At 32.2% G+C, this 18,805-nt stretch overlaps 8 protein-coding genes across 12 annotated transcripts in view; 6 read left to right on the top strand and 2 right to left on the bottom strand.

The window, feature by feature from the left end:
• The window catches only part of LOC134836148 (syntaxin-binding protein 5), a 111,187-nt gene that overhangs the window by 48,456 nt on the left and 43,926 nt on the right, over positions 1-18,805 (top strand). For all 5 annotated transcript variants that reach the window (XM_063851387.1, XM_063851386.1, XM_063851384.1 and 2 more), the window contains exon 2: positions 15,397-15,494. In XM_063851387.1, coding sequence (XP_063707457.1) covers positions 15,397-15,494 — 98 coding nt within the window. The remainder of the gene's footprint in view (positions 1-15,396; positions 15,495-18,805) is intronic.
• LOC134834559 (trypsin-3-like) lies at positions 1,927-2,793 on the top strand. Its single transcript, XM_063849279.1, has 2 exons — positions 1,927-2,028; positions 2,085-2,793. Exons 1-2 carry the CDS (start codon positions 1,949-1,951, stop codon positions 2,737-2,739), a joined length of 735 nt encoding a protein of 244 aa, XP_063705349.1. The 5' UTR covers positions 1,927-1,948; the 3' UTR covers positions 2,740-2,793.
• LOC134834558 (trypsin-3-like) lies at positions 2,971-3,948 on the top strand. Its single transcript, XM_063849278.1, has 2 exons — positions 2,971-3,202; positions 3,263-3,948. The coding sequence occupies exons 1-2, from the start codon at positions 3,123-3,125 to the stop codon at positions 3,918-3,920; spliced, it is 738 nt and encodes a 245-aa protein (XP_063705348.1). The 5' UTR covers positions 2,971-3,122; the 3' UTR covers positions 3,921-3,948.
• LOC134833432 (trypsin-3-like) lies at positions 5,606-6,417 on the bottom strand. The gene is made up of 2 exons (XM_063847747.1): positions 6,327-6,417; positions 5,606-6,272 (listed from the first exon to the last, which is right to left on the bottom strand). The coding sequence occupies exons 1-2, from the start codon at positions 6,415-6,417 to the stop codon at positions 5,614-5,616; spliced, it is 750 nt and encodes a 249-aa protein (XP_063703817.1). The 3' UTR covers positions 5,606-5,613.
• LOC134833428 (trypsin-3-like) lies at positions 6,531-7,400 on the bottom strand. Its single transcript, XM_063847743.1, has one exon. It carries the CDS (start codon positions 7,398-7,400, stop codon positions 6,648-6,650), a length of 753 nt encoding a protein of 250 aa, XP_063703813.1. The 3' UTR covers positions 6,531-6,647.
• On the top strand, positions 7,910-8,736 carry LOC134833427 (trypsin 5G1-like). The gene is made up of 2 exons (XM_063847742.1): positions 7,910-7,989; positions 8,052-8,736. The coding sequence occupies exons 1-2, from the start codon at positions 7,910-7,912 to the stop codon at positions 8,707-8,709; spliced, it is 738 nt and encodes a 245-aa protein (XP_063703812.1). The 3' UTR covers positions 8,710-8,736.
• Positions 9,463-10,358, top strand: LOC134834259 (trypsin 5G1-like). Its single transcript, XM_063848850.1, has 2 exons — positions 9,463-9,592; positions 9,649-10,358. The coding sequence occupies exons 1-2, from the start codon at positions 9,513-9,515 to the stop codon at positions 10,304-10,306; spliced, it is 738 nt and encodes a 245-aa protein (XP_063704920.1). The 5' UTR covers positions 9,463-9,512; the 3' UTR covers positions 10,307-10,358.
• LOC134835097 (uncharacterized) lies at positions 10,859-11,821 on the top strand. The gene is made up of 2 exons (XM_063849955.1): positions 10,859-11,075; positions 11,135-11,821. Exons 1-2 carry the CDS (start codon positions 10,863-10,865, stop codon positions 11,786-11,788), a joined length of 867 nt encoding a protein of 288 aa, XP_063706025.1. The 5' UTR covers positions 10,859-10,862; the 3' UTR covers positions 11,789-11,821.

Raw genomic sequence — 18,805 nt, 5'->3', positions numbered from 1 at the left:
TTTTTTTCAGCTCGTAACAGCACAGCAGGACGAACTTATGGCAAAGTAATAAACGGGATTTTATTGATTCGACTGAACAAATAAAATTGTAGAGTTTGATGGAAATTTCAATGGATCATCTGTTAATTTTTGTTAATCCTCTTAATTTTTTATGGTCGTTTTTTGGGTATCCAGACAGTACTTGAGACATCGTAAAGTTGATTTATTGCCCAAAAACTGATGAAACGAGAAGTGAAGCAGCCAAGTCATCAAAGCATTTCATAATAGTCGGCGTCTGTCTTATTGGTAGATATATTGAAACCTATCATAAGACACACGCGGCTATTATGATTGTTTAACATTCATCACAAAACAAAAAAAAACAAAAAATGAAAATTTTTTTAAATTTTTTTTTTCGCGCTAAACCTTTCTTGAGTCATAAGAATCATTTTTCTCCATGAAACAAATGCTTGGAAACGCATAGTTTTGGAGTTTACCCGTCACTGCTCATATTTTGAGGCAAACACAATATAAATTTTATAAAAAAACAAAAGAAATTTTTTTTGTTACAATTTCTTGGAATTTTTTTTTTGTCGCATTCTCCTTAAAAATCCTTATCACGTTTCTCTATTGTTTCATGGTTCTTTAATTTTCTTTTGTTCCTAATTAATTTTAGATAAAAAAAAAGATCAAAAGTTTTTTTTTTCCTTGTAACATTCGACGTTTAAAATTTTGGCGGCACGTGTTGACTTTTCCGCTTCCTTGACCATAATTTCTTTTTAATCGCTTTCCATCAATTTCTTCATCGATCGGAATTTTAATTATGAGAAAATTCTCGTGCTCTCGAGAGAACAAACAACAATCGAGCGATAATGTTGAATTAATTAAATAATCATAAAAATCAACTTTTCCGCGAATTCCCATGACGATCAGGAAATTTCTCTCAAAAATCTCAAGTTCTCGGAAAATATTAATTGCTAAAAGTTGATGAGTTAAGAGGGTTGAGAAACGTTTAAATTTTTTTTTTCATTAAAGTAATGAAATGACAAAAGGCGACACCACATAACACACACACTATCGCAGCAGAAGCAACACAAAAGGACCGTTAATGAAATTGAGTGGATGTGACGGTTATTCCCTTTGTTGTTCAGTACAAACACATTGTCCTGACGTCGTCCCCTTTTGTTCGTTTGGGCGTTACGTGTTGGTGTTTCTCTTCAAACACGACACACAGAGTGAAAGAGAGTTTAAACAATGTGATGCTTAAGTAAACAAATTACAACGTGGGTTTTATTCGCATTTTTTTCTGCTTGTGATGCTGACACGGAGCTTTGAGACACGTACAAAGCAAATACTCCCGTGTGTCATGCCAAGTTTGGGAGAAGTACTGCAGGGCAGGCACTCGTAAAATAATAATAATAATAATAAAATAGTAAAATGCGGGTAAATTAAATTAAATATTTGTTCTAAATTTTATTCAACTGTACAACTTAGTTAATGTATTGCGGTGTGTGAGCCCACAATTCATTTTTTTTGCTGTCTCTCTGTGTGTGCATTTTTAATGAAATGATAACAATGGGTGAGTTTAATTTTTTTACTGTGAAATGTGAAATCTAATATGGGTGGTTTTTGGATGATAATACGGACAGATTTGTTTAATTTTAAGTTAATTAGGTAATTAAATACGAGAGTTTTGATGTTAATCTCGTAAAAAGTCAGATTTATGCTAACGAAGCAACTTTATGATGTTTCTAAGTACTTTCAGAATTTCTATCGATAAATTGAGACATGACGTACTTTCGTTGATTAACGACAAGTACAATGACGTATTACTTTCTTAGGGTTTTACCTCGTTGAGTTACCTTATCTTATCTGAAGGAACTAAAATTTCTCTTAAAGAATTTAATTAAAGTATTTTGAGTATAAATACGTGAATCGAAAACTATTTTCATCAGTTCAACTTTTAACAATGTTCCGTTCAATCATCTTTACTTGCTTATTAGTAGCTGTTTCTGCTTATTGGCAACCGAAAGGAAACCGCATTGTTGGGTAATTTCTGTCAAAGTTTCATTAAGACTTTAGAATTCATTTAAAATTTATTACAGTGGCAGCGAGATTTCTATCGATAAACGTCCTTTCCAAGTTTCTTTGCAATACTATGGAAGTCACTATTGCGGCGGTTCAATTCTGAACAAATACACAATTTTAACTGCTGCTCATTGTACCCAAAATGCTGCCAAAAATTATAAAATTCGTGCTGGTTCTACGATAAAAAGCGAAGGAGGTCAATTGATCCAAGTTTCAGAAATTGTCAATCATCCCAAATATGGAAAGAAAGGTCATGACTCTGACGTTGCCATCTTGAAACTCGCAGTACCATTGACATTCAACGATGATGTTCAACCTATTAAATTGGCGCCAAAAGGATACACGATCGATGATGGAGAAACTGTTGTTGTTAGCGGATGGGGAGATTTGTCAGATGGCGGATCATCTCCAACCAATCTTTATCAAGTCGGTGTTCCAGCTGTTAACCAAACTGTATGTGCAAATGCTTATAAAAAAGGTATCTCTGACAATATGCTTTGTGCTGGGGTTGGAGGTAAAGATTCTTGTCAAGGAGATTCAGGAGGTCCATTGACTCATGGCGATTTGCATGTTGGTACTGTTTCATGGGGACGTGGATGTGCATTGGCTGGATATCCAGGCGTTTATGCTCGTACCTCTGAATTGCGTGAATTCATCGATCAATATGTTTAAGCAAATATATATTTAAATTAAGTCGAAGACTCAATAAATCTCGTTTAACATATATTCAGAATTTTCTTACTTTGTGATTCTCTGAAAAAAATCATGAACTGAACAAAAAACTCATAGCCTGAACAAATAAATTTTCATTATCTTTACAAATTTTATCATCAAGTTACATATTTCCGCTGATTAATAATGGTCAAGTACAATAACATATCACTTCCTCAGGTTTTTACAAATCGATAACCCAAACAATCATATCTTTGTGACTTGAACTTGTATCTTATCTTACTTTATCTTAAGGAACTAAAATTTCCCGTGATTAAGTAATACAAATTTTCGGGTATAAATACTTGAGACAAAAACTATTTACATCAGTTTAAATTTTAACAATGTTCCGTGCAATCGTCTTTACTTGCCTCTTAGTAGCTGTCTCTGCCTATTGGCAACCAAAAGGTCAACGCATCGTTGGGTAATTTTAGTTAAAGTTTTATTAAGACTTTGTTTCTCATGTCAAATTAAATTGTTATAGCGGAGAGCAAATTACCATCAACCAACGTCCCTTCCAAGTTTCATTGAACTACAATGGATATCACTATTGCGGCGGTTCAATTCTCAATGAATACACAATCTTAACTGCTGCTCATTGTGCTCAAAATCACGTCAGCTACTACAAAGTTCGTGCTGGATCTTCTTCAAAGAACGAAGGAGGACAATTAGTTCAAGTTTCAACAATTATCAACCATCCAAGATATGGTTCTAATGGATACGATTCTGATGTTGCCATCATGAAGCTCTCAGAGCCATTGAGATTTAGTGCAGAAGTTCAACCAATCAAATTGGCGCCAAGAGGATACCAAGTCGGTGACGGAGACACTGTCGTTGTTAGCGGATGGGGAGCTTTAGCATCTGGCGGATCATCTCCAATGTACCTTTATCAAGTCGCTGTTCCAACTGTCAACCAACAAGTTTGCGCAAATGCTTATGGAGCAAGCAGCATCACAAATACCATGATCTGCGCAGGTCTTGGAGGCAAGGATTCATGCCAAGGAGATTCTGGCGGTCCATTGACTCACGGCGATTTGCACGTTGGCATTGTTTCATGGGGACGTGGATGTGCATTGGCTGGATATCCAGGCGTTTATGCTCGTACCTCTGAATTGCGTGATTTCATCGATCAATATGTTTAAGTACTTATTTATTTATTTATTTAATTAAGTTGAGAAATAAATAAATTTTGTTTCATATACATTTAGAATTTCTTAGCTATTGACTCTCTGAAAAAGAAAATGAAATAGCATGAATCACAAAAGTTCATAACAAACCTTGTCATGTAACCAATTAGCAAGTTATTGCATAAATCTTAACAAACAAAGTTTGATTCAAACATTCTCGTCATAATTACAATTTCATTATAATTCTCTTATATCCAATTTAATGAACACGACACGCATTCCCGCAGCACAAAAGGTACTAAAACATGCTTGTTGATTATTATAATTTTGATGTACAGCTAAATTTTCCTGATGCTGCCTTTTTGAACGTGATACGCCCTCGAGCTCAAAAGAAAATCCTCTTCGCATGTAAATGACGATGCGCTTTACGTTTCATCTGTATTTCTTTGGGCTATTGTCAAGTTTGTCGAAAGCGCAAATCACAACGTTGATGATGGGAAGGGTTCTACTAATGGAAAACGTGTACATGTAAAAATAGATTGTTCATTAACAAATACAAGAAACTTTTTTTTTTCATAACTCGCTTCAGTGATGACGATGACAAAAGAAAAGAGCTCGCTTTACAAAAAAAAAAACTAAATTTAATTAAAAAATCGTAGATCAACTTACACTATCGAGAAAGCAAGGCAAGCCATACACTTTATAAATATAATGGGATGTGATGAGATTTTCTCTTTCTCTCTGCTTTACCGTATTATTTATTCAAGTTTATTATTATTATTTTTTTGCTTTTAAAAACATGAAACTAATCCTGTTTCCTATATTTTTTATCTCTTTGCAGGTAAAAGAACTTTATTGGATTACTTATCAACACAGAATGCGAAAAAAAGGGAAAGGAAGTGAAACATATGGACATTACTAACATTCGGATTGACATGAAAAGGCAAAAAACCTCAAAATTTACATTTTAAGATTCGTTCAAATCAAATGTCTGTGAATAATTCATTATATCTGACGAAGACATTGATTTAATCGCGGTGCGGTATGCGGGTGAACAACAACATGTTTGTTCATTGTGGTGAAAATGATGCGCTACTTCCCTTTGTGATGTGTTAAAATCATTATTTCTCACTCTTTTCAATCATTATGTTTGCTCGTGAAATGTACTATCGTGCGCTTTTATTTGCATAAGAAATCTTTTCACTTCAAAAAATCTTTTACTCTGTCGTTTTGTTGAAGTGAAAGAAATAAAACGAGTAGAAGAAGAAAAATAAAAGTTCAACAATGCTCTTTACAGGCAAAAAGGGGAGAAAAGTGATAGATGTCTGTTTACATTTCTCTGTTCGCTCGCACACTTTTGTGTAATAAAATAATAAATGCATGGTGAAATGCCACAATGTTGGTCTTTTTTTTGTGTCAGAACAGAGCTGTAAAATTTTAACAGGTTTAAACGAGTTAAAATGTCTCCAAGAGACTTGAAAAAAGTTTGATGCATTTCCTTATTTTTGTATTGCACGTTCGTACTTAACGAGAAAATCTAACACGTGTTTGAACGAAACTTAAATCACGTATTTTCTACATCAAAAAAAAAGTAAGTTTTTGTACTCTTTCAATATTTGTCTTTTTCTCCAATTCAATCAGATTCCATAAAGAAAATTCTTGATTGCTTCACAATTTTTCCGTTCATTTATTGTATCTGAACAAAATTTTAGACATATTGATCGATGAAAGAACGCAATTGTGCGGTACGACTGTAAACAGTAGGATATCCGCTGAAAGCGCATCCAACAGCATGCGAGACGACACCAATATGGTATCCATTGTAAACCAATGGACCGCCGCTATCTCCTTGACATGTACTGTGTCCCGTTAATCCAGCGCAGATCATGCGTTCTGTCAAACCAGGATACGAGCGTTTACATTCTGCTTGATTTGTGATAGGTACATCGACATATCGCAAGAATTCTGGGTATTGCCCGCTTCCGGATTGCAAATCTCCCCATCCAGCAATACGAGCGTAAGCGCCATCAGGAATGAAAGTCGATGGATCCGAAAGTTTGACAGGTTGAACTCTTTCGTTGAAGAACAATGGACTAACGAGTTTTACAATTGCCACGTCATTGTCGAATGTGTTTGGATTGTATTGAGGATGGTTGATAATTCTTGAAGCTCCGATGACTTGTCCTCCGGTATATTGTGAGTTGGAGCCTGCTCGTACAGCATATGCGGTATGTTGAGGATTTTGTGTGCAATGAGCTGCTGTTATAACTGTATATTCGTTGATGATACCTCCTCCGCAAGTGTGACGCATATTGAGCATCAACAAAATTTGGTAAGGAACATATTGAATGTCAATTTCGTTACCTCCTACAAAAAAGTTTGAATTAAGAAATTATAGCCTAATTAAAAAAAATTACTTACCAACAATTCTTGCGTTATCCAAGAACGTTTTGGGCGGTGCAGCGGCAACAACTGCGCAACCAATGCTCAATAGGGCTAAAAGCTTCAACATCTTGCGAATTCAGGAAAAAAACTAACAAAAGTCGATAAAAATTCGACAATTTATACGATTTTTTTTATCTATTCAATCATCATTAATTTAACTTTGACATGAAAAAACTCTTTCTAACGGATACGTTAATCCTGTTAATTGATGTGATAAGATAAGATGCCCTCGGAAAAGCCCATTGATAAAGAAGAAGACATAACACAATTTTTCGATAACAAAATATATCTTTTTATTTACGTATGTTTATCGATGAATTCACGCAATTCGGAAGTGCGTGAATATACTCCTGGATAACCTTCGAAGGCGCATCCATATCCGAAAGAAACGACGCCAATATGGTAACCATTGTATACCAATGGACCGCCAGAGTCTCCTTGACACGAATCTTTGCTCTTGATGCCGGCGCAAATCATGCGTTCGGTAATGCCACCATATGCGGCATCACAAACCTTTTGATTCACAACAGGTACATCTACAGCACGCAAGAACTCAGGGTATTGTCCAGCGCCAGATGCAATATCTCCCCATCCGCTAACGGTGACATACGTACCATCGGGAATAACGTATCCCTTTTGTGCCAATCTGATAGGTTGAATTTGTGACGAAAAGGTCAATGGTTTGGAGAGCTTCATGATGGCAACGTCATTGTCGAAAGTAGATGAACTGTATCGTTCATGAATGAAGACATTTGAAACATCAATGACAATACCTCCTGTGTATTGCGATTTTGAACCTGCACGAATGCTGTATGAGCTGACTCCATATTGCGAGCAATGAGCAGCTGTGATAATTGTGTCTTCGTTTACAATTGCGCCGCCACAGATTTGACCGCCCCATGCAAGCAAGGCAATTTGATAGGGAAAGTCTTCGATTTCAACTTCAGTTCCTCCTACAATACGGTTGCGTGGATTGAAAAGAGGATTTGACAAGGGGTTCGCAAACGCCAAGCTCACGACGCAGCAGGTCAAAAACAGCACTTTAATCATGTTTGTAAGTTTTACTTTGAATAAGATTCAAAATAATTTTCAATGGGATTATATAGATTCTAAACTGATCATTATCTCTTTATTGTCCTATTAATTTTTGGACAATCATAAAAATTGAATAACCGGAACTGATAAGATTAAAAATTTTGCTGATTGATAAAAATATAACCAAATTATTATGATAATTATTTTAACAAAAACAAAGAATTTTTATGTTTTAGATCATTTTCGTACAATTTCTTATTGGAATATTTGTTCAAATATGTATTTTAATTGAATTATTCAACTTCTGAAATCGCAACATTAAAAAAGCATTAAGATAAGGTCACATGATTAAAAGTCAAACAATGGCAAAAAATAATAAGTTCATCCTGATAAGATATTTTTGCCAAATCAAATTGATTTTATCGACTGCAATTGTTTCAATTGTTAATCAAAGTCTTATCAAATAGTAGAATTAGTATAAATACGGGAGACAAATCAGGTTGCAATTCAAATTGTTTTACACAATGATTCGCGCAATTATCTTCACTTGTCTCCTCGTGGCTGTCTCAGCCTACTGGCAACCAAAAGAGCACCGCATTGTTGGGTAATTTTATAAAAACTTAAACTCATAAAAAAAATTACTAAATTGTTTTCTTATTTAAACAGTGGAAACGAAATTACCATCGACAAACGTCCCTTCCAAGTTTCATTGAACTTGAATGGATATCATTATTGCGGAGGTTCCATCATCAATGAATACACCATCTTAACTGCTGCCCATTGCTCTCAAAACTCTGCAAGCAACTACCAAATCCGTGCTGGATCTACCCAAAAAGGCAGCGGAGGACAATTAATTCGTGTGTCACAAATTATTGTGCACCCAAAATATGGTTACAATGGATTCGATTCTGATGTCGCCCTCATGAAACTCTCAGAACCATTGAGATTTAGCGCAGATGTTCAACCAATCAGAATGGCGCCAGCAGGATACATTGTTAATGATGGAGACACTCTTGTTGTCAGCGGATGGGGAGCTTTGTCATCTGGCGGATCATCTCCAAACAACCTTTATGAAGTTGCTGTTCCTACTGTCAACCAACAAGTTTGTGCAAATGCTTATGGTTCAAGCAGCATCACGAATACTATGATTTGCGCCGGAGTTGGAGGCAAGGATTCATGCCAAGGAGATTCTGGAGGTCCATTGACACACAACGACTTGCACGTTGGTATTGTTTCATGGGGACGTGGATGTGCATTGGCTGGTTATCCAGGCGTTTATGCTCGTACCTCTGAATTGCGTGATTTCATCGATCAATATGCATAAATGGTTGATGTTTTTGTGAAATAAATACACAGCTGATTAAACTTATTTGACTCTTTTTTATTTTTTACTTTGACTTCAATATTCTATGTTGCGAGTTTTCATACATTTGACTTATAACAAAAATTTTAATCACATTTAAAGTTTTACGAAATTAAATTCTTCTACACAAAAGTCGTCAATTCTATATATCTTTCGAAATTTCTATGAATTTTCATTAACTTTCAAACAGTTTATATTTAAAAGCGAAATTTTCGCTCTTCACAATAAATCGAAAAAAAAACAAACAAATGTTCATTCACATTTTTTTACGTTAAAGAACTATAACAGAAAACTATCTGAACAGAACCTACAAATTTATGAATAAAAACTTTACTTCACGAAATATAATTTGCACATTTTCACTGTAAATTCATTTCAAAACGTAGTCAATATTCCTAAAATATTTTTTACATAAATATCCATGATCGAAATACTCAGAGCTTGAACATTTTCAACTTTACCTTGGGAATTCAAGTCATCATGATATGAACAATTTTCGCATTGCTAATCTGTAATCAACAGCAATCAAACTTGATATGATAAAATCGGATATGAATTTGGCTAATGTTTATTACTACTGGATTTTCCATGTTTTTACAATTCGATAACCCAAACAATCATATCTAATCAAAATTATACTTGAATCTTATCTCAAGTTATATTTCCTTGCGAATGTAACCCAATTTTCCCGTGGTCAAGTAATAAAATATTTTGAGTATAAATACGTGAATCGAAAACTATTTACATCAGTTTAAATTTTAACAATGTTCCGTGCAATCGTCTTTACTTGCTTATTAGTAGCTGTCTCTGCCTATTGGCAACCAAAGGGACACCGCATCGTTGGGTAACTTTTGTCAAAGTTTCATTAAGACTTTTTCCTAATGAATTTAATTTTAACAGTGGAAACCAGATCACAATCGATAAGCGACCCTTTCAAGTTTCTTTGAACAATAACGGATATCACTACTGCGGCGGTTCAATTCTCGATGAATACACAATCTTAACTGCTGCTCATTGTGCCCAAAACTCAGCGAAGAATTACAAAATCCGTGCTGGATCTACTTCAAAGAACAGCGGAGGGCAATTCATTCAAGTATCAAAGGTCATCAACCATCCAAAGTACAGCTCTTGGGGATATGACTTTGATGCCGCCATCATGAAGTTGGAGCAACCTTTGACATTCAACGAAGATGTTCAACCCATTAAATTGGCGCCAAAAGGATACACAGTCGATGACGGCGAAACTGTCGTTGTTAGCGGATGGGGAGCTTTGTCATCTGGCGGTTCATCTCCAACAAATCTTTATGAAGTTGGCGTTCCCGCAGTGAACCAAAAAGTTTGTGAAAATGCTTATGGAAGCGATATTTCTGAAAATATGATTTGTGCAGGAATTGGAGGAAGAGATTCTTGTCAAGGAGATTCTGGCGGTCCATTAACTCACAACGATTTGCACGTTGGCATTGTTTCATGGGGACGTGGATGTGCATTGCCTGGATATCCAGGAGTTTATGCTCGTACGTCTCAATTCCTTGATTTCATCACTGAACACATGGAATAAATAATAAATCTCGATTTTTTTCATTTAAATTTAAATTTTTGACTTTTTACTTAACTCATACTTAACCTGTTGAACCTTTGAAAAATTTCCGATGTATGAAGTTCGTATCAGTTTGTCCTTACAAAACTATCTGAAAATGTCTGATGAGCGGATTACTTTTATAAAGCCAGATAATTGATAAAAGATCTAAAATTGATTAAAACTGAAAATTAGTTAGATTAAAAGAAGGTTAATTAACCTCACCTGTCATCCATCTAATAATCATATCTTCCTTCCTTATCGATGCTTCCGATAAAATCAAAGATCTTTCAATGTCATGTTTGATTCTTCTTATCTACCTCTTAAGATTCCAAAACATTTACGTCAAATTGTACATTTTGCCGAAAACTTCCTTATCAACTGTTTTTTTTTTGCTGCGGAAAAACCTTAACATTGCTTATCTAAACACCTGATAAGTGAACAAATTGATTTTAAACCTTGCTTTGATTCGGCTGTGATTGAAATTTTAAGTTCAGTAGTCTACAAATGTTCTTCAGCAATTTTTGACGCAATTAAAATGGCGACAAATGAAAAATTCACCCTTTTAACTGTCAATGATTGGCCTCGTTTGCAGTATTTGTACAAACAAGATTGGCCAAAATACATTGTGCCATACTACCTGTTGCAAAACTACATTTCGTGGCATGCAAAGGACGAGGAATATGTCGAGAAAAACGTCAAAGTTGTGATTCTCGAAGACGATTGGTCTGACGGAACATTTTTGCTATTGGTGAGATCCTTAAATTCCTCAAAAAATTCCAAAAGTGACTTTGAAAAATTCATCTACAGGAGAAAAGTTATTTGTTCTTTTACACGTTAAACAAATCCCCGAAACGCTTGGAGCAGCTGTTGGAATATTTGGACCCGACAAAGTTGTATCGTGCTCGTTGTATTTATGAGAAAGACAAGCACTCCTTTAAGAAAGTGTGTCTCGGGAAGTTTGGCATGCAATTGTATCACGAACACGATTGCGTAATGTTTGCAATGATGCGCGAAAATGCCTTGCATTATATGGAAAGACCAATCCCGAAAGGGATAACGTTGAAACGACTTACGCCAGATATTGTTCCTCGAATTACGCCACACTACGTGTTACGAAACGAAGATACGAGCGAGCTGTTTGAACGTTTAATCAACTTCAACTTTAGCATGGGAGCTTTTAACGACGAAGGAGAGTTACTTGCTTACAATCTGCAATTCATGTCAGGCGAAGTGATGGCGATGCAAGTTGATCCAAAACACAAACGGCGCAAACTTGGTTCGATTCTGGCAGAAAGGATGGGAAAATTAATTTCGCGGAATGGAGCTGATGTCTTTGCAAGAGTTGCTGCTGAAAATACGCCAGCTCTCAAGATGTCTGAAAGTTTGGGCATGACAAATTTAGGGCGAATGTCGCACATTGTCGTCGGTCCAAAAGATGACAAAATCAAGAATAAATTGTAGAATTTAAAAAAAACGCAGATTTTTTTTCGCTGAGTAATGAAAGTACATCAACTTCGTGTCACACAAAGTCATCAATCACTTTTCAGAGCACAGATGCTGCAAATTCTTCTGAAATTCAGCTTTAACATCACTTCGAACCTTTGATGTTCTCGTAAACTTATTTATGATGAGTGACAGATAAAATTTCCTTTTGTTCATCGTCATCGTCGTCGTCTCCTAATTCATGCAATAAAAATTTATTTTGACAAAGCTGTCATTTTAAATTTAACGTCATGTAATTTATTGTTTTTCTCTTCTCACTCTCTCTCTCTCTGTTTCTTAGAACTGAACGTAAAACGAACGATTGAACGAATAAACACGAAAATAAATAAATTTTATCATCATCGGAGAATTATGTCACAGACGCACAGCAGGGAATCGTCGTACGAGCAATCTTTCATTTGCAATTTATGACATTGTTTCTACGTTATTCGGGAAATTTGTTGTTTGTGAAAATTTCTTTGATCTTTTTTGTTGGTATTTAAATGAAAAAAAAAAGAAATAAAACAAAAAAGCTCATGGAAATTTTTCACTCGCGAAAGTATCGACTTTCATCCCTATTAATTTAAAAATATTTTGTTTCAAAAAAAGAATTGAATTACTCACCGATTGTTGATGCAAATGTGTAAATCTGGCAAAAAATTCCATTCGTTGATAACAGACCAAAGCTCTTATAAAATTACATCTTTAACAACATGTCATTGTTAAATTACTATAAATGATAGTTTTTTTTTATCAATTTTTACAATGTTATTAATTTTTTTTTATTGGTTTCCGATTTACTGCCAATTGAACAATTTTTACATTTTTTTTTTTTTTGGAAAAATAAGAAATATTTTTTTAAATTTTATCAAATATTTTTTATTTTTTTTAAGTAAAAAGTATTTAATGTAACAAAATTTTAGATTTTTAAGTTTTTTTGTATGAACGTAAAGATCTTAAGTCAACTTAAGTCGTGTTAAGTCAAAAAATCATCCATTTCGTATCAATTTTTTTTGAATAAGATATTCAAATTTGGAGCTGTTAAAGTCTATTTCTAACTTTTTTGAATAAATTTTGGTACAAAATTGATAATTTAATGACTTAACACGACTTAAGTTGACTTAAGATATTTAAGTTCATACAAAATAACTTAAAAATCTAAAATCTTGTTAAATTTAATATTTTTTTACTAAAAAAATTATTAAAAAAATTTTTGATCATATTTTAACAAAAATTTTTCTGATTTTCAGTAAAAAAAATTTAAAAAATTTTTTAATTTGCAGAAATTAATGAAACAAATCTTAAAATCGTAAAAATAACAAAATTGATAAATAAAAATCTATCATTTAGACTAAACGTTTAAAAACGTATATTTTTCACCTAAAAAGTGAAAAAAATGTACAGTTGAAGGATTTTTTCAAAGTTTATACAGAATTACGCGACTTCATCGACAAACACATGTCATAAAAGTAAATGAACAAAACCCGCAAATAATCAGCTTTTCTCGTGGTAATAACATTATTAAAACTTCTCCTTGCCATTTTTCATATTTATATTTCAACTTTGACGTTTCACCTGTTCCATTCTTCCACTGCTGACGCGATAGGATCTCACGTGTGTTTATATTGCTCGGCAAACAAACGGAGAAAAAAAGTTACTCGAGTTAATTTCATTTTTACGGACTCATGTCGACATGTGTAACAAAAAACCATCAAAAATATGATTGATGTACCACTGGAGTAAAGACAACATCCTCGTCTTGTATGTTTTCGGTCAAGAAGAAGAAGAAGTCGTAACCTAATTTGATGAACGCAGCATCTGGCTCGTATCTGGTCCCATATTTGGCGCAGAGACGAAAAAGCGTCGACACAGCAGATTGTTTTATTTGTATTAGATTTATCACATTTGTATCGTGTGTCGTTGCTATGATAGATGATTTGATAAATAAATTCCTCTTTGGAAAATGGAAAATGTTTGCTTTTGTAGGGCAGGCATCACGTAACAAAACAATGGCTTACGTGTCATGTTGTTGCGGCTTGTTACGACTCACACAACAAAATATGCACATAAATTTTGACCGCTAATACTCGAGGAAAATCCTTCCATTTCTCGAGCTCAGCGTCGTCGCTTCTACTTGATTTATCCATCAATTGTGACATGACATGATTTTAAATGTTCGCCGCATGGCATTAACATGATTTTTCACTCAAACTTTGAATTTTTCTTCGTTTTTACATCTTGTAACGCGACACATGCTGCAGTTTATTGACATAAAAAAACTTACTCAGCATTTTTTTTTTATGAATTCAATTAAAATTTTCTTTCGTTAAGCCTTTTCTAGTCATTGATATTCCGAGTTTGTCCGGAAATATTTAACATAATTTGTGAAAAACGTGCAAGAATTAACTGACAACCCGAAATTATTAAGCAAAAGTCATGTGAATAAATCTTGTTTATTTCACTGAAAAGCCGAATTTTAATCTAATAAAAATGTTTGCGTGTGTGTGTGAGTCGAGATTTGACATCAATCTTCAGACTCCGAATAAAATTTATTATCTTTACACTCTTTTAAACATTTTTTTCTTCTATTGCAATACAAAAAGAAACTTTTAACATGAATGAGCCTTTTGTGCGTTAGACAGATAAAAATGTTAAAAGTTTTTGGCATAAAACGATTAAAGTGTATTGTTAACCACGTGACTAAAGTTTCGAAATTTTATCTGAACTTTCTTTAGTTTTGTAAAAATTTTTAAATTTTACTTCAGAACATTTAAAGCTTTTTCCCTATGCACATTTTCCAATTTTTGATTCCAATAAAAATTTAAAAAATTTGACCCAACTTACTTTAAAATTTTTTTTAACCACGTGACCTACATTTCAATTCAAATATTTTTCTTTGAAAATTTTTAAAATTTTAACTTAAAAAAATTTTAAATTTAATCCCAATGCACATTTTTCAACATTTTTAAATTTTCATCCCAATAAACATTCAAAAATTTTGACCGAATGAACATTTTAAATTTTTTTTAACCACGTGACCTAAATTTTAATTCGAATTTACTTTAAAATTGAAAAAAAATTGAATTTTACAAAAAAAAATTAATTTTATCCTAATGTACATTTTAAATTTTTTATCCCAATGAACATTTAGAATTTTTGACATTAAAAAAAATTAAACCACGTGACTAAAGTTTCAAATTTCAATTCAAACTTTCTTTAGATTCGTAATAATTTTGAAATTTTACCTCAGAAAAAAATTAAAATTTTGTCTCATTGAACATTTGTAAATTTTCATCCCAAATAACATTCAAAATTTTAGCCCAATGCACATTTTAAAAAATTTCAAACCACGTGACTTTTTTTTTATCGAAATACGTAATTTTTTATAGAGAAAGGATAAGAAAAATCACGCACACGCACTTTAATGTCTTCATAAATTAACAAATAGACGACATAAAACACGTTTTAAATTTATGTGAAAATCCAAACAAGGAAACACATGTGCGTTTGATGTGTGTGTGTGACTCATTACTTTTTCATTGAAAACAAGTACTTATACATTTTCTTCTATTTTTTTCTCTTTTCAGACTTTTCGACATGGATTCCCCAATCAACCAACAGCCCTCGCCTACGATCCCGTACAGAAATTGCTGGCAGTCGGCGACAAAGCTGGCTCCCTCAGAATGTATCCTTTTTCACAAGAAAAAAAAAACAAACAAAAAAGTCGTTGCTTGGTAGAAAATATTTTTGCCTTTCATCTTTTTCAACATTTTTTTTTTCTTCTTCGTACATAAATTAATTTTAATTATAATTTTCTCCTTTTTATCATTTATTTCGTGTCTTTCCACGAAAATAATAATAATGATTTTACAGGAAAAATGTTTTGCGCTGAAACCAATTAAAAAAGCGTCTGTGGTGTAAACAAGTTGATAATTATTTATTATCATTACAGGTAACAAATAAAGTTATTTGTGGGCAAAGTCGGGCAATGTTTAATGTATTTAGTTCGGCAAAAATTTAATTGAATGTTGGCTGAAAACAAAGTTTTAATGATGTTGCTTTAGTCAGACAGATATAATGAATGTTTACCAGATTTCAATGTTTTCATTGAAATTCGATATCTGTTCAAAGCGATAATTTTACTCACTTTGATATTTATAATGAAACTGTTTTAATGATCGATTTCTGGGTAAAATCGATACAGTTTTCATGAAAATAATATTTTATGTCATTTTCAGTTGATATTTATGAAAATTAATAAAAAACTGTTTTTTTTTTAAATAGTAAAAATTTTAAAATTATTTTTTTGATTTGAATTAATTTTTAATTTAAATTAAAATATTTTTAATTTCATAAAATTAAAAAAAAAATTTAATTAAAATTAAAAAAAAAACATTTTGAAAAATATTTACCTAAATAAATGTCTTAATTATTTAAAAAATAATTTTTTAAGCCTTTGTAAATTTTTTTATCACGTTAACATAATTAATTAAAAAATAAATATAAAAATGAAGATTTATTTTAAAAATAATAATTTTTACTTTTTTTGAGAAAATAAAAATTTTGTTAAAAATTTCTTAACTAAGTTTGCTATATTAAATTTTTCAATTTAAATTTAATTTATTAAAATTAATTTAAAATATTTTTATAAATTTCAAAATAATTAAATAATTATTTAAAAAATTTTTTAATAAAATATTAATAAAATAAATTAAATATTAAATTAAATTAAAATTTAATTTTATTAAAAATTATAAAATTTCAAAAATTTAATAAATAGGTATAAAATTAAATTATAAAAAAAAATAAATTAAATTATAAAAAAAATTAAATTAAATTTTAAAAAAATTAATTTATGAATTTATTCAGCAAAACTATAAAAAAATTATAAAGAAAAAAAAACTTAAACACTTCTAAGCACTGAAAATCCCTCAAAACAAGACCTTATATCACAACATGCCTTCAGCAACGAAATTTCAGTTAAATCCATCTTGATAGAACCCTTTCTACTTTACATCCCAATAACACACGAGACGTTTCATTTTACAAACCATCGACTACAAACCATCCAATTTCTCATATTTCATTCACTTCGTTCGAGAATAAAAGAGAAAAACACAAAAAAACGTTATTTACCATAAATTGAAATAATATATTTTGTCCCGATCGATTTTCGTAGGCTGAATAACTGGAGGGAAATTGTCCTCTTTTACCAAAAATAAAAAAAAGAGAAAAAAGCTGAACGACAATAATCTCGGCCGTCGCCTGGAAATCAAAATTAATGGAGTGTCAAAATGCAATTTCCCACAAAAGTTATCAAATCTATCTTTCTTCCTTCTCCTCAGGGTCCTGTTATAAAAATCCCGTTCTTGCAGCAAAAAAAATGTTTTTATGGCAATGACCCCTTTGACATCATTGTCAATGTTCCCCAATAAAAAAAAATATTTTATTCGTTTTTTCATCTCGATTCGCAAAAAAATAGGTCAACGTACTGCGTTTGTTGTTTATGTCACCAAATTTGATACAAAATCCGTTTTTTCGCGTAAAGTACAGTAATAATGGTGCCTTTAGCTGAGCTTTAGCTTAAGGAAAGCGATAAAAAGGCGTCATCTTTTTTTCTTTTCTTCTGCTTCTTTCGGAGCGACAAACAGGAAATCTTTAATGATCCGTAGAATTTTTCGTGGTTTTTCCCCTTTATTATTTATTTTTATTTGGTTTTTATTCATCACGACCATAATTATTACTGTTTCTGCCACACCTCTGAAAAAAAAGTAAAAAAGTGTTTAAATCACGCTGTTTTGAGCTCATTTAATCAATAAAAATGATGCTAACAAACTTTTATGTTAAAATGAGTTTTTTGAAAAAATAAAATAAAAAAGGTCAAGAGCTTTATTAACATCCATCATGACTAAGTGATTGTTTATTGCTTTGAGTTTTATTAAAAAAATGAAAAAAAAAACAAGTTAAGAAGAAAAAAAAGGTTTTTTTTCGCTGTTTTGATAAATTGAGTGCAAAATCTTGCGTTACACGTTCGACACGACTTTCGCATGTTTTGCTCATAGAAAAAAAAAATAAATTCCTTTTTCACCTAAATAAATCATTCAAAAGCAACAGATGGCGGAAAATATGCGTGGACTACTCACGATAAGAATTGATGTGAAAAAAAATAATTTTTTTTGTAATTGAATAAAAAAATAAAATACCAGGCGTTTGCACGAGAGACACGGAAAAGGATCAGGTGCAAACCAATTTTTAATTGTCATCATCTCATGCCATCAATCTTCTTCTTCTCCTCTCCTGCCAGTCGCTTTGTTCCAATTTTGCACGATGCAAAACACAATTTTAAAAACAATTTCTGATAAAATTCCTGTAATTTATTGTCTTTTGTTTGTCGTTGCTGTGGGACATCATTTTAGGCCATCATTCATCTCGAAAATTTAAATAAATTTGCTTTTGTCGAGGAAATTTCTTTGTTCCATCGGAAAATGTTGCGCTGCAAAATAATGAGCGACACGATGATAAAAGATGCATTTTTTCAATTAAATTTTTCATCTTTTGAAATTTTTACAAAAAGCTCAATTACTTTAAAAGTTTGCTACAAAACCGCATCTTGAGTTACAAGTCAAACTGAACGATAAAAAAAAAAAGTTAAAAAGGAATCAAAAACGTTTTTTTCTTATTTAAGGAAAATAAGAAAAAAAACTTTTTAACTTCCGCATAACTTTCGAACAATGCAATTGTTCAACTTTTCCCTCTTGGTCTTTTGTCCAAGTCGAAAACTTGCAAATAAATGACCATTTCACACCCACATGACTTGCAATTGATACCAAAGTTTATCTAACTAAACAGGAAAAATTTACATGAAACATCAATTTTCTCTTTTTTTTTTTTTTTTTTGAAAAACATTCGAAGAGGTAATTCGAGTGAACGATTCGGTGAACCGTAAAAAAATCCAATTTATAAAAATAATAATTTTTGATTGAGAAAAAAAAATTT

Source organism: Culicoides brevitarsis, chromosome 3 (genome assembly GCF_036172545.1).
Source record: "Culicoides brevitarsis isolate CSIRO-B50_1 chromosome 3, AGI_CSIRO_Cbre_v1, whole genome shotgun sequence".
NCBI classification, from domain to species: domain Eukaryota; kingdom Metazoa; phylum Arthropoda; class Insecta; order Diptera; family Ceratopogonidae; genus Culicoides; species Culicoides brevitarsis.
This window is presented reverse-complemented; position numbering and strand designations above follow the sequence as displayed.

Excerpts from the sequence above, each read along its gene's own strand:
- LOC134834558 (XM_063849278.1), top strand. The coding sequence starts at position 3,123 with ATGTTCCGTGCAATCGTCTTTACTTGCCTCTTAGTAGCTGTCTCTGCC. Across the intron at positions 3,203-3,262 it reads AAAGGTCAACGCATCGTTGG|CGGAGAGCAAATTACCATCA; the intron begins GTAATTTTAGTT and ends AAATTGTTATAG.
- LOC134834559 (XM_063849279.1), top strand. The coding sequence starts at position 1,949 with ATGTTCCGTTCAATCATCTTTACTTGCTTATTAGTAGCTGTTTCTGCT. Across the intron at positions 2,029-2,084 it reads AAAGGAAACCGCATTGTTGG|TGGCAGCGAGATTTCTATCG; the intron begins GTAATTTCTGTC and ends AATTTATTACAG.
- LOC134834259 (XM_063848850.1), top strand. The coding sequence starts at position 9,513 with ATGTTCCGTGCAATCGTCTTTACTTGCTTATTAGTAGCTGTCTCTGCC. Across the intron at positions 9,593-9,648 it reads AAGGGACACCGCATCGTTGG|TGGAAACCAGATCACAATCG; the intron begins GTAACTTTTGTC and ends TAATTTTAACAG.
- LOC134833428 (XM_063847743.1), bottom strand. The coding sequence starts at position 7,400 with ATGATTAAAGTGCTGTTTTTGACCTGCTGCGTCGTGAGCTTGGCGTTT.
- LOC134833427 (XM_063847742.1), top strand. The coding sequence starts at position 7,910 with ATGATTCGCGCAATTATCTTCACTTGTCTCCTCGTGGCTGTCTCAGCC. Across the intron at positions 7,990-8,051 it reads AAAGAGCACCGCATTGTTGG|TGGAAACGAAATTACCATCG; the intron begins GTAATTTTATAA and ends TTATTTAAACAG.
- LOC134835097 (XM_063849955.1), top strand. The coding sequence starts at position 10,863 with ATGGCGACAAATGAAAAATTCACCCTTTTAACTGTCAATGATTGGCCT. Across the intron at positions 11,076-11,134 it reads ACGGAACATTTTTGCTATTG|GAGAAAAGTTATTTGTTCTT; the intron begins GTGAGATCCTTA and ends ATTCATCTACAG.
- LOC134833432 (XM_063847747.1), bottom strand. The coding sequence starts at position 6,417 with ATGTTGAAGCTTTTAGCCCTATTGAGCATTGGTTGCGCAGTTGTTGCC. Across the intron at positions 6,273-6,326 it reads GGATAACGCAAGAATTGTTG|GAGGTAACGAAATTGACATT; the intron begins GTAAGTAATTTT and ends ACTTTTTTGTAG.